Source organism: Meriones unguiculatus, chromosome 5, assembly GCF_030254825.1.
Source record: "Meriones unguiculatus strain TT.TT164.6M chromosome 5, Bangor_MerUng_6.1, whole genome shotgun sequence".
Taxonomy (NCBI): Eukaryota; Metazoa; Chordata; class Mammalia; order Rodentia; family Muridae; genus Meriones; species Meriones unguiculatus.
Window position 1 is genome coordinate 2,293,800 of NC_083353.1, and position 12,941 is coordinate 2,306,740.

At 53.2% G+C, this 12,941-nt stretch overlaps 2 protein-coding genes across 13 annotated transcripts; both read right to left on the minus strand.

The window, feature by feature from the left end:
- Positions 1-632: 632 nt before the first annotated feature.
- On the minus strand, positions 633-9,711 carry Dqx1 (DEAQ-box RNA dependent ATPase 1). Of its 11 annotated transcripts, none has more exons than XM_021627862.2 (12): positions 9,424-9,711; positions 8,827-9,072; positions 8,411-8,604; positions 7,692-8,079; positions 7,116-7,349; positions 6,927-7,026; positions 6,687-6,845; positions 6,408-6,599; positions 2,668-2,787; positions 2,325-2,515; positions 1,190-1,380; positions 633-1,036 (listed from the first exon to the last, which is right to left on the minus strand). In XM_021627862.2, exons 1-12 carry the CDS (start codon positions 9,568-9,570, stop codon positions 877-879), a joined length of 2,322 nt encoding a protein of 773 aa, XP_021483537.1. In that variant the 5' UTR covers positions 9,571-9,711; the 3' UTR covers positions 633-876. The 11 variants fall into 11 exon arrangements, with proteins under 11 accessions (XP_021483537.1, XP_060239472.1, XP_060239473.1 ...); XM_060383489.1 differs by having other exon boundaries at positions 633-1,039; XM_060383490.1 differs by lacking the exon at positions 8,827-9,072 and having other exon boundaries at positions 633-1,039.
- A 142-nt stretch (positions 9,712-9,853) lies between these two features.
- Aup1 (AUP1 lipid droplet regulating VLDL assembly factor) lies at positions 9,854-12,890 on the minus strand. 2 transcript variants are annotated; one of them, XM_021627867.1, is made up of 12 exons: positions 12,711-12,884; positions 12,495-12,632; positions 12,265-12,415; positions 11,871-12,055; positions 11,575-11,647; positions 11,414-11,487; positions 11,117-11,183; positions 10,912-11,014; positions 10,661-10,774; positions 10,445-10,560; positions 10,142-10,260; positions 9,854-10,037 (listed from the first exon to the last, which is right to left on the minus strand). In XM_021627867.1, exons 1-12 carry the CDS (start codon positions 12,845-12,847, stop codon positions 10,001-10,003), a joined length of 1,314 nt encoding a protein of 437 aa, XP_021483542.1. In that variant the 5' UTR covers positions 12,848-12,884; the 3' UTR covers positions 9,854-10,000. The 2 variants fall into 2 exon arrangements, with proteins under 2 accessions (XP_021483542.1, XP_021483543.1); XM_021627868.2 differs by lacking the exon at positions 9,854-10,037 and having other exon boundaries at positions 10,186-10,322; positions 12,711-12,890.
- Between the last annotated feature and the right edge of the window lie 51 nt (positions 12,891-12,941).

Sequence of the window (12,941 nt, forward strand, 5' to 3'; positions counted from 1 at the left end):
AAGGGAGCTCTGGGGAGTTACATGGCTTAAGCCTTTCTTTCCACCATATTTCAGAAACACATTGACAACGCGCAGGAAAGCAGTGGATTCAGAAATTAATGGAATAAGGGTGGAAGAAGGGAAGGAGAGCCAGCCAGAGAAGAAGACCAGGACATCTTTAGAAAGACTTTAGGAGACAGGCACTTGCAGTAATCCTGGCAACCTGAGTTTGATCCCTAGGACCAATTTGGGAGAAGAAGAGAACTGATTTCTACAAATTGTCTTCTGACCACGGCGCGTGTGTTCTGGCATGCTCATGCGTGCACACACGTGCGCACACACGCACAATGAAACAATGAAAAATTAGAAGGACTGCAAGCTATAGGTGAGCCGAGGCCACGGGAGGCTTTGTGATAGCTGAGGTGCGAAGCTTTCAGGTTTAAGGGAGTATTTTGTTGTCTAGTGTCCCCATCTTGTTTCTGGGGGAGGCCAGAACCCTGCGACAGGGACATACTAGTAGTCTGTGTTAGTGACAGCTACAGCAGGCCGCACAAAGGCTTGGTCTGAGGTGGGCAGGGGCTGTTCCTGCGGAAGCTGGCCTCTGACTCACGGATGTTGTAGCCGGCGCTGCAGAACCAAAATCAAACATGGTATCCCAGAAAAGTCTTTTATTGTCCCGAGGAGAGTGCAAAGTTGTGTGGGGCCCAACGTTTGCCCCCTTGCCCATAGATAGAAAAAGAAAGGTCTGCCTAGTCCCAGACTATGGCTCCCCTTCCCTCCCCTCCCACCAGTTCTTGGCTCTTGGGTTCCAGGAGTATACTTGACCCCACGCTGGGTTTCTAGCCGGGCTGAGTGCCCTGGGGCTACGTGGTGGGGTTGGCTCTGTCCATAGGCAGCTCACTGCACAACACAGCTGTCTCCATACTCCTGGGGAGACGGTGCTTCAGGCTCTGCCGCTGGCTCTGCCTCTGCGGCTCCCCTCAGCTGGTTCAGAAGGTCTCTGCTCTCACTAGGGGGCAAGTTACTCAGGAAGTAGGGAGGGGCTAGCTCCACCAGCCTGCTAAGAAAAGGCAGAGTAAGATCTTCCCTTTCCCCTCCACCCCTCTCACAAACCCTCCTCCTCAGTCTCACTCCACAGCTTTCGGTTTGGTCCCGCCCTGGGAGGGGAAGGACAGTGTAAGAGCACAAGCGTCAGGGCCAGGAAACTCACATCTCAGGTTGAATCTCAGAGACAACGCAAAGGCAGTTGTGTTTGGCTATGGAGAAGCTGTGGTAGAGGACCCACGCAGGCGGCCGCGCTGGCGCCCTGCGGCTTCGGTAGCAGCAGTCTGACGACAGCTGGGCTACGTGTTTATGGGTGAGAAGCAGGTAATTTCCAGTTCCGTCCGTGTCTCGGGCCACCTCATTGAAACACGAGTACATGGATGGAATAAGTAAAGGAGTAGAGAAAATCAAGAGGAGGTCAGTGCTGGGTGTGGTGGTGGTCCCAGCACTTCGGGGGCGGAGGCAGGAGGAGCAGGAGTTTGAGGCCAGCCTGAGCTTACAGAAAGTATGAAGGCAGCTTGGAAAGCATGAGACCTGGTCTCACCAGTGCCTTTAAAGACAGGAGAAAGTAAAAAGAAGGGGCATGAAAAGATTAAGAGTATTGTAGAGCCTAAAAGTAAAATGTCTGTGTGTGTGTGTGTGTGTGTGTGTGTGTGTGTGTGAATCTTCAGGAGTCAATCTTGGGTGCATTCCTCAGGCACTATCCACCTTTTTTTGGAGACAGACCCCGAACCTGCCATTAGGTTAGTCTGGTTGGCTAGGCAGCCCCAGGGACCGAGTGTCTCTGCCTCCCCAGTGCCAGAAAGACAAGTGAACCCATAGTTCTGGGAATCAAAGTCTGTCCCTTGAGGCTGAGTAGGTAGCAAGGTGCTCTACCTCAGCTCTCCCCCAGCCCTCCCCTGCCTTTTGATTCATTTTTTTCTAAAATTAAAAAATGGCGTATTTATTTTATCTATGTGTACGGGTGCTCTGCCTGTAGGTGTGCATGCCACGTGCCTGCCCTTGAAGGTCAGACATGTCAAATTCTCTGGAATTGGAGTTAAGGATGGTTGTAAGCTATCGTGTGGGTGCTGGGATCTGAACCTTGGTCCCCTGAGAAGCCATCCGCCCACCCCCACCCCTTTCGGACATGGACTCTTTCTGCGTAGCCCCAGCTGTCGGAAAACTTTCTATGTAGAACAGGCTGGTCTCAAACTGAGAGAGCTCTGCCCGCCCGCCTCTGGAGTGCTGGGATTAAAGGCATTCACCAGCACAGCAAGCAGATGCCTTTTGAGTCTGTCTCGCTGGGCCCTCTCCCCAACCTTGAGGAAGAATCCCGACAGCAGAGCTCTCTGAAGGTCTCTGCGGTTCTGCTGGGAGCCAAAGGCTGGCTGGGTCAGGGGGAGCTCAATCCGCTGCATGAGTTCCAGGAGCTCTGCCCGGAGTTGACGGGCCCTGCACAGCGCCGCCCAGTTTAGACCCCGAGCCTGGCACCACGCCTCATCTGCTCCACCTTGGAGAAGAAAGGAAATGGCTGTAATTAAGTCCTTAAGATGCACAAAGAATGACTACAGGCCAGAGGACCTCCTCTTCCTGAACACAGAGGTCTATTGGCTGACTGGATATTTCCTGGGAGTCTCTGAGGGTACAGACTGAGTCACTTACTTTGTGCAAAGGCTTCGTAGACCTGAATCAGAGAGCTGTGATCGCCATCTGCGTGTTCCAGGGCCCGACGCAAGGCAGCCTCTTCCGCACACTGTGGAGGCCGGGAAAACCCAGGAGCAGCTGGAGGCGGAGACAGGAAGGGGGTTTGGGAGGAATCAGGAAGGGTAGTAACACAGAGAGAGTACTGAAAATGTAGGAGTAATCCTCTGGGAACTTGATTCAAAAGACAGTACATTCTAGGTTCTCTGCACTTCATTATTCTTTGGAAGCCAACGCAGCCAGACCTCCACAGCACAGACAGATCTGCATCTGTAGATTCAATCAACTGAAAGTATTCAGAAAACAAAACAAAACAAAACAACAACAAAAAAACCAACAACAAAAACAAAACCAAAAACTACATCTATAGAGACTATTCTTGTCCGTTATTTCTAAAACAATATAGGGTAGCATTTGCATATGTCTGCACACAGTCTAGGCTACTGTAAGTCATCTGGAGGTTATGCAAAGTGTGCAGGAGAAATGCACAGGTTGCATTAATCGATACAGGGCTTCGTCCTGAGACAGAAGCACCAGTGTGCATTGTAATATCCACTGAGCGTCCTGTAGCCCAGCTCACCTAGGTGCTGATGGCGGGAAATGAGAGACAGTTTTTGCCCTTAAGGAGATTAGAGTCTGGTAGGAGGGAGGCTGGGCAGATACTCAGTGGGTACTTGCTGTATAAGAATGAAGGCTTGAATTTGAATTTCCACTAGCCACATAAAAAAGCTTAGAGCTGCTACCTATACCTGTAACTCCAGAACCTGATGGGTAGAGACAGGCAGATCCTGGGAGCTTGCTGTCCAGTCAGCCCAGCAGAAAAGATGATCTGCTTCCTCTGGCCTTTTCGAGCAAGAACACTGATGCCCCCCCCCCCCCCACACACACACGTCAGGTGGGAGAGTCCAACAAGGAAATGCACGAGTAAGAAAAACAGGTGTGTTTGGTACTCTGAAAGCAAAGAGAAGGTGAGTTGATCTAGACTTTGGTAGTGGGACAAGGGTGAAGAAAAGCAAGAAATCCTCGGATCAGTGTCAGAAGTAGGAATGCAGAAGGGACAGTGGGACCATTTGAAGCTGTTGGGAACAGCCTGACACAAAGGCTATTATCTGGGCCATCTAGTTTGGGTGGGATGGGTGACCTGTGGCAGGATGGCAAGGGAGGCTGGATTGGTCTGCATAGTCAGGATAAAAGGCTGACTGTGTGAGGCAAAGGAGTTAGCACAGTCTAGAACGTGAGAACAGCCACTGAAGAAGAATGCTAAAGTAAGAAAGTCCGAGTGGTGGTCCACACGACTGGCGGGAGACCATGGGAGTGACCAGAGGAGCAGGGAGGAGGGCCCATCCCTGGCATTGGCTGTGACTGCAGAGAGCAGATGACTGAAAAGCACATGGAGGAGCTAAAAAGGGAAACTAGAGACAGGCTAGTAGAGGGTGAGAAGCTGGGAACAGGAGAGGTGCTGGGCTGTCTGAAGCAGAAGAGAGGAAGACTGTGGCAGTGGGTAAGAGGGGCAGGTGAAGAGACTGCTTGAGTTCAGTGCTGAGCTGAGACACGATGGACTAGTCTAGGAGAAATATTTACTAGGAAAGTCAGGAGTTGTGGCACGTGTTTGTGATCCTACCACCTGGGAGGCTGTGACAGGAGGATTATTCCAAGTTTGACATCAGCATATACTAGGATATACAGTGGATCCCAGGGCAGTCTGGACTACACAGTAAAACCCTGTCCAAAAATAAAAAAATAAAAGAGCAGGCCTTCAAAATGACTAAAGACATGCCCCACAAGCCTGGCCTCTAGTTCAGCCCCCAGAACCGGACTCTAAGTGGAAGAACCAATTCTGCAGTCTCACCTCCTGACCCCACACGTGTGCTATGGCTCACCCCCACCGCTTGACATCCCACATCGTGCATGATAATACTTTTAAAAAGAGAGGGGCACAGATCTGGAGATTGTCAGCAGTCACAAGCACTGGCTGCTCGTGGAGAGAACCCACCTATGCGGTGGCTCTCAAGATCTCAAACTCCAGTTCCAGGGGATCAGACGCCCTCTTATGGCCTCCACAGGTACTGCATGCTGTGATGTACCTGTGTGGGGGGGGGGGAGGGGTGAGGTCTTGGTCTTCATTTCTCTCTCTCTGTGTCCCTCTTTCTTCCCTCTCCTCATCTTTCCCCCTTTGCCTCTCCATTTCCTCCTTCCTAATAGCTAAAGAATGCTACTGGTATAAAAAAATAAAAATTAAAAAAAAAAAAAAAAGAGTGCTCCCTGGGGGGAAAAAGGCCAAGATAATCCCAGGACTCGGAAGGCAGAGGCAGGCAGATCTCTGTGACTGCAAGACCAGCTGGGCTACATAATGAGACCTGTTTTTGTTATGGTGGTTTGTTTTGTAATGGTCCTGGCAGAGAGATGTATAGTTTGGGGATTTCAAGTATAGAGGCAGCACTGTGAACTGGCTGCAGATGGAGCCACTCAGAGTTCTGGGACTGAGAAGACACACAAGTCAAAGGTTAGAACCACGTGCTCAAGTTTAAGGCCAGCTTAGGCTATACAGCAAGATCCTGTCTCAAAAAGAAAGGGGTGGCTGGGAAGGTGGCTCAGTGGTTAAGAGCAGTTATTACACAGCATGAGGACCTGAGTTCAAATCCCACATATCCATGAAAATGCCACCTGATGTGGCTAACACACACCCATCACCTTAAAACTGCTAGAGAGATGGCTCAGGGGTTAAAAGCACTGTCTGCTCTTCCAGAGGACCTGGGTTCAATTCCCAGTACCCACATGACAGCTCACAACTGTCTGTAACTCTAGATCCAGGGATCCGACACCCTCACACAGACACATTCAGGCAAAATACCAATGCAAATAAAATAAAAGTAAATAAGTTTAAAAAAAACTGTAGGGAGTGAGCTGGATGGTGATGGCACATGCAGTACTCAGGAAGCAGATGGATCTCTGAGTTCGTGGCCAGTCTGATTTACAGAGTGAGTTCCAGGATTGGCTACACAGAGAAACCCTGTCTGGAAAAACAAAACAAACAAAAAGACTGTAGGGGGTGGAGATAGGAGGATCACTTGGGCTCAAGATACTAGCCTAGCTCCAGATTCAGCAAGAGAGCCAGCCTCGAGGGAATAAAGGACAGAGGGTGGAGCAGGCCCCCTGGCATCCTTCTTTGGCTTTAGAGTCCATGCACACTCATGCACAACTACACACACACACACACACACACACACACATGCAAGCACTGCATGTGATGTCAGAGGCATAGAGAGGAAGTAGTGAGCATTCTCATGCAAAGGCTGTGAATAAATGCTCAAACGTCTGGACCCTCACTAGCGAGCTGTCATTTCAAGGCTATGGTCCTGAAGCTGGAATGCCGCAGGAGAGCCACACCCAGGACAGACTGGGATGAGGATTATGTTGGACAGGTGAGTGGATCTAGTCAGTGTGGGCAAGAAGAGAGAAGGGTTAGGGAAAAAGGCTGTGGAGATGATAGGAAGAGAGGGGTGGACACCTGGCCCCTCGGTGTGGAGGGGTGGGAAGGCTGGCAACCAGTGATTCAGCTTCAGCCCGGCACAGGGCTAAAGAGCTGGCTGCCTAGCAGACAGGAGACCCTGGGTACCATCCCCAGCACAGCAAAAGCCCAAAGTCCCGATGAACAAGTGGCAGAATCCTTAACACGGGGCGCATTAAATCTAGAAGTATACCAGTAAGCATGGCAGCGAGAGTAAGCATTTCATCCACACAGTTAAACTCGCACGAGGCCAGCAGGGCTTTGGCCAGCTCAGGGGGCAGGGGAAATTCCGACAAGATGATTCCCAGGTCCGACAGCTCCCCATCGTCATCCAAAGCAGCCAGATAGTCTAAGTCTTCCACGGCCTGCATCAGTGCTTCTGGAGCTGGTAAGGACACAGGGCTCAGACATCACAAGCAGTCAGAGCCCCCTGCAGCCAGAGCCGCCCTGGGGCGGGGGGGGGGGGGCTCACCAGGCCGGTCCAGGAAGTGGCATTCCCCTGGTTCTGCAATCTGCTTCCTCATTAGTAGCAACACCAGGGAGCTCAGATTCTCTTCATACACTTTGGGGTAGGGAAGTGGGGGAGCCTCTAGCTCTAGGATGGACTTAGAGTACAGGCGGAGGCAGGACCCTGAGCGGAGAGAGGCCTGCGGAAGTAAATTCCTGGGGCTTGTATGGAGGCTGTGTTTCATGTGAGGACAAAGGCTCTTACCTGGTGGGGATCCCCTGGCCCGAAGTAGTCTTGCCTCCGCCTGACACTTGCTAATTGGTCTCAACACCTGGGATTCTGCCCGGATCCGAGGACTGTAAACCTGTCATCCAGCCCCCAGAGAAGGCCACGCCAGATCAGAGTGGCCCATTTCTATCTGAGGCTCCACTCCCCCTCATTTCTCTCACTCACACTGCGAAGTTCCCGTCCTGAGTCAATGACGTGCCGGATGGAAGGGAGAGAGAAGGAGAAGTCTGCTAGCCAGTGAGTGACCACGATCTTCTGGACACTCCTGCCTGTGTCCTCATACGCAGCCTGGACGGCTTGCCCACAGCCTGGGTGAAGGGGCAGTATCCGTGGTGGAGGCCCCGGGACAGCCGGCACCCCCAACTCCCTGGACAAGGTTTCGCAGCATAGGGAGATGTCCTGAGGAGACGGGTGGAACATTAGAGCAGTTCCGACGTTTCTGGGGGTGGGGTGGGCAGAGCACAGACCTTTTAAACAAACTGATGAAAGCTAAGGCCCTTCATTCTGAGAACACACTCATACTTCTGAAGCTGGGGGCGTCCTAACTTCAGCTTTCTGTGCGCAAAATGCTGCATTATAAGGAACTTAAAAAGTGGTGGCAGGGTTCTTTATTCTGAAGTCCTCGACCCTCACGCCAAGACTCCAGCAGAGGGTAAATACAACTACTATTCATAACGTGTTGCCCCGGACAGGAAGGCAGCACAGGAGTGCTTCCCGTAATCCACGTTTCCTCCTGTTTACCTCCTCACTGGGCAGGTATACCAGCACATCTCCTGGAGCCTCTTCCCGTCGATACAGCTCAAGCACAGCTTGGCAGGCAGCCTCCACTAGGTCAGTAGGGACAGTGTCCTTGTAGGTAAGGGTGGGATTTTCACCAGCCTCTCTGGGTACACGCACAATAGGAGAATTGCCCCAGAAAGCTTGGAGTTTGGGTTCAAGGGCTGGGTCAGTAACCACAATCACTCTGGGATCCCCTGGAAGGTCTCTCAGTCTGGTGTCTCGCAAGAGCCCCTGCAGTAAATCTGAGGCCACTGACCGCTCCTGAACCTCATCCAGTATCAGCACACTCCAGGCTCCAGGGCCTCGGGTTGAGGCTACTTCCTGTAAAAGTAGCCTGTCCCAGCAGAACCTGTTGACATTGGTAGTGGGCAGGGAGTCAGTGTGGACACAGCAGGCCCAAGTCCAGGTACTTCTCCCCAAGGTGCCTAGACTTTGACATTGAAGGTCAGAAAAAGATGTTTTCATCAACTTCCTAAGCCTGTGGACCACTAAGTGTGACCCCGCATCTCAGCGGGGACACTTGGTCCACACACTATATCCTCTGTCTTGTGGGGAGGGTGAGGTTTGCACCCCATGACTCAGGGCAGCTTAAACTGGGGTTACGAGGAGGCGCCAGACAGCTCGGTTTGTCTCCGCTCGGTAATGGGAAGCAGCCTTGGACCAGACTGCAAATGGCCCACCTGAGCACGGTGTTGGGCCCAGTGCAGTCCTCCTGTGGGATGCGGTATCCGATCTCATGACCCAGGGTCAGGTCCATCTCATCAGCCACCCTCGAAGCCAGGCTCATGGCTGCCAGAGGGTAGGGCTGAGTGACTATAACCTGGCCTGTCTGGAATCCCCTGGCTAGTGCAAACTCTGCACACCATTGAGGAATCTGGGTAGAGAAAGGGAAGGACCATTGGTCAGGGCATCGGAGGACTTCTGACCAAAGTGCTGTTGGAACTATGGCCAGTTGAACTGGGATCCCTGAATCTTGACTACCCACTGGGGTCAGCCAAACCCAGCTTCCTTCGGTCATCTCTCCCACATCCCCATTCTTTACCCAGGAAAAGGCATTTAACCCTGCCCTCTGTTCACTCCCAGAATCTTCCTCCACCTGGGTGCTCTTGCCAGAGCCGGGCTCCCCAGATACCAGCACCACTCCAGTGGGGCTACTCTCCAAGTGCTCCAAGAACAGGAAGCGAGCAGCCCAGATGGGCAAGGCTCTTCGCTGCTCAAGTAGCTCATAGTAGCAAGAAGAGAAGGGGAGCCCATCAAAGGGGTTCACAGCCAGTTCAGACTCCCCAAGACTTGGTTCAGACTCTTCTGCCAGCCCAGAGGCCATAGTGGCTGTCCATAGAACCTGCGGAAAGCAGGGCAGCCAGTAAGGCTTTAGATCTGGTGACTGACAGCAAATTTCTCTCAGCTTGATTCTCAATCTCAACCCAGAGGGAAAAATGCCTTGGGGCCCACCCTTCCCAGCGGTGCTTGCTTTCCGGGAAACAATGCTGGGTGTTTCTAAGGGGCCATCACAAGTGGACTTTTACCCTGCTTGTGGTTGAGCAGTAAAGATCCGTGACTAGCACAGGAGCCCTTGGGGAAGCAGGAATTACCATTAGCAGAGTAATCTGTGGGAAGGACCCAAGGTGGGGAAAAAGCATGAAATTTGGAAAAGAGAGAGCGGGATATCTCTATAATGACCCTGGATTCAAACCTGCCAGCAGCTCTGAGACGCGTCAGGATGGCAGCCAGTTCTGGACACACCTAGCCAGGCACCACCAACCCTGGCCTGCCTGGAGTACAAAGGTGAATTCCAGCCCCACCCCGAGACTGAACTCAAAATCCAATCCAGTAGCTTCATCTCTGGGGGTGGGGCCTTTTGCTCCACCTTGGTTAACTTAGCTAGAGGAACCTATGAAAAGCGGGTTCCTGCTGCCACGCTGAGCGTGTGTGAACGTGACCGGCTTGTGCTCGTGAAAGGTATTCTGGGACTTGAAACCAAGCAAGGATCCAGTTGTTCTGGCTTCAGTTTAGCATGAGATAATTTCACAGTTCCATTCTGACCATCCTCACCACATACTCCTCAACCAAGGAAAAGGAACCTGCTCAAGGGGCTTTTGAAACCCAGAGAGGCAACAGAGACCTTGAGTGGAAACCCTGAATTTAATGTGAGATTGGGGGAGCCCCATCCCTCCCTTTTACCACCCACTCATCCGGCCTGTTGTTAGCTGGGTGAGGGCTGCCCCCAGTCTCCGTCCTGCGGCTCTGGGTACCATCCTGTTCCTTTGGGTTCAGTCAGCTTCCTGGGCCTGTCTCTCTCTGAATCTCCTGTGGGACATGGGGAGAGATAGTGTGTAGGCTTTGTCATATCAGCTTCATCAGGCCTTTCTCCAACTTGTTTCTTCCTACACATTGTCCTGTAAACCTCTCACCTTCTTGCATATTCATACAGTGCCTGCTTGCGCTCCTGCAGGCTCTCCTGACGGGCCCAGGAAGACTTGGCAAATGTTAGGGCTGTGGGCTGAGGGGTCACCAGGCCAGAGCTGGGGAACTGAGGTGATCACAATGTCAGAGGGCTTGCGAAGTCATCATCATTAAACACCCATCGAATGCCTACTTTGCAAGAGAGGCACTGTGCTAGGGTCTCAACAGCACAAGAGAAGTCAGGGAGAGGGAGCAAAGAGACTGCCCCGATCTACCCTTAAGTCTTGGCCTTGACTACTCCTGGGCCTCACCTTTGGGGCAGAGGCTGTGGCCAGGGCCGGAGTTCCCTCAGTGACGTCTTCAGGCATGAAAGCCACTGCCCCCTCAAGCAGATTTGTGATGGTCAAGTCTACACACCCAGTCTTGGCTAGGAAGAGAGGATCGGAGGGTCCATTCCCTGTACGCCTTCTCTGGCACAACCCAGTTTCCCCCTGTCTGTCACTCTGTGAGGCTGCCCTTTCCCATACCCAGGTCTGTCTGGATGACATTCAGTGGCACGTGGGGCAAGACCTCCTTGACTCTCTGAGCCAGCGTTGTCAGCTGCACGTCAGAAGGGCTGGGAGAAGGGAAAGAAGACTGCACTGTTTAAAAAACAAACAAAACAAACAAACAAAAGGGTCAGCTGAGTGGAGAACCAAGGAGGCGGGCAGTGGGCAGGGTAATTAAGAAAGCACAACTGCCACCGGAGCGAACATCTGGGTGCACGGGGGCCACACACCTGACTGGGGGCGTAATCTGGGGTGTCTCTGTCGCTTCATGTGCTCTGCTTTGTCTGCTGGAGTGAGCCGGGTCCCTATCTGGCCCAATTCTTTGGCCACCAGCTAGGGAGAATTGGAAGGTTGTAACCGTAGCCACTTCAAGCTTTCTTATCCCTTGACCCTGAAGAGGGACCCCACCTCCACCATGCCCGTGTCCACTACCACCTGTTGTACACGGAGCGCAAACTCTTCATTCTCTTCCCCAAGCTGGCGATGAATGGGATGAAGCCACCTGCAAAAAACAAAGCCCTGCCCTGCTAAGGCACCCAGGGATACGGTATCATCCCTTCCTCATTTTTCTTGAACACTGGCAGTGAGAGTTGGGAGATGATGGATGAGTGTGGCCTCTGGGGTGGAACTCTGACATTAACAAGTCCACAGACACACAGGGCAGAGGTCACTACTTCCTTGACCTTGAAGTGGGCATCTTCCCAGCCACCAAAAACTGAGGACAGTTAGTACCTTACTTGATACACCGTGAAAGGGACGAAAAGTGACCACAGCAGTTCTGAGACCCAGGAGGCATCTGACACCGTCTGAGTGGAGGCATGAAGTGAGGCTTAAGTCAGGGCCAGAAGCAGGGAAACTTTCCCTCCAAACTTCCCTGTCCAGCATGCACTCACCACAGAGACCAGGGGTCTCTGAACTTGCAGGGTAAGAGGTTGTACCACATCCTGGATAGAAAATGGCCACGAACTAAGAAAGAAAGAGTAGAGAGGGAGTTCAGCCTAGCCCAGCCAACAACTCGTACCTGACTTAAACCAGGAAACTGTCCAACTACAGAAGCAGATAACCGAGGAATTAAGGAATTAATCATTTCGGGGGCAGGACTGAAAGTGGGCAGACAGGAAATGAACTAGGGCAGGCTCAGGAGCCTGGCAACTCACTCAACTGGGTCCAGATACCTGTGCTAACCCACCTGAAATGCAGGAGCCCCTCTCGGCCATTGGTGGCCTCTTCCTCGGGGAAGAGCAGCAAAGGTGTGGGCGGAAACCTCGTGGAAGCACAGAATTTCTTGAGTGACTCCACCAACTCCACCCGCCTATCCATCTCCATGAAGCCCCGAGACCAACACACAAAGCTGGGGGGACTATTGAGTAGAGGCTGAGAACAGGAAGGAGAAAAAGCAAGAAGGAAAGAATGGGGGGGTGTCAAAAAAAGAAAGAATGAAGAAGAGAACACGTGGGGTGGCGTTTATGAGATGAGGGGAATGGCTCGGTATTCCCCAAGAGAACCCCAATGGGTAAAGGTGAGCCTTGAGCTCAGGCCTAGGGAGCCACCCGGTGGCGCTCTCGGCCTCGCCCCTCACTCACGGTGCTACAGGTGGTGAGCAGGTTGACAATGTTGTGGTCAAAAGGTGTGACATGGTTGGAAATAAGGACCCTGACGCGGTGATCCCGGAGTCCAGTGTCCTCCTGCCGGGCCACGAGCCCCAGTACGGCACACATGGTCCGCACCACGAACCTGGGGACACAGGCGGCGGTGACTGCGCGGTCTCGAGCCGGGCCCGGCCCGGACGCTCCCCGGGCACCACCGTCCGCACCTGCGGAAGACGCTGTCGGGCAGCGCACAGCTGACCAGGAAGACGTGGAGCCCGAGGAAGAGGCGCAGAACCAGCAGGCAGAGGCCGACGGGCGCATAGAGCAGCAGCGCGAGCAGCAGGAAGCCGTCACTCGGGAGCCTGCGGCGAGAGGCGACGCGATCAGGCGCCGAAGGCGAGAGGACGCGCGGACCGGTCTCTTCCCTCCGCAGCGCTTACCGGTGTGAGTCAAAGAGCCGCTCCGGCCCCGGAGCTGGGGGAGGTTCCATCGCAGCCGCCTCAGGAAAGCGGGGCCGCCGTCGCCGCCATCTTCGCAGGGCCGCGGGGGCTCCTGGGAAGGCGGAGTCTTTGGGCATCCGCGGGGATGCCAGGACCCGAGGCCCGGAGGCGCCCCGGAAGGGCTTGCGCTCCCAAAATGCCTTGCGGCCCGGAGGAACGTGTGTGTGTGTG

Coding starts and splice junctions, on each gene's coding strand:
- Dqx1 (XM_021627858.2), bottom strand. CDS start 9,570: ATGAAGCTACTGGATTGGATTTTGAGTTCAGTCTCGGGGTGGGGCTGG. Junction 2,788..6,407: donor TCTCGCTGCCATGCTTACTG/GTATACTTCTAG, acceptor CTCCGCCTCCAG/CTGCTCCTGGGTTTTCCCGG. Junction 2,516..2,667: donor CTACGAAGCCTTTGCACAAA/GTAAGTGACTCA, acceptor TTCTTCTCCAAG/GTGGAGCAGATGAGGCGTGG.
- Aup1 (XM_021627867.1), bottom strand. CDS start 12,847: ATGCCCAAAGACTCCGCCTTCCCAGGAGCCCCCGCGGCCCTGCGAAGA. Junction 11,184..11,413: donor TTCACGGTGTATCAAGTAAG/GTACTAACTGTC, acceptor TGTTTTTTGCAG/GTGGCTTCATCCCATTCATC. Junction 10,261..10,444: donor CCACAGCCTCTGCCCCAAAG/GTGAGGCCCAGG, acceptor TGATCACCTCAG/TTCCCCAGCTCTGGCCTGGT.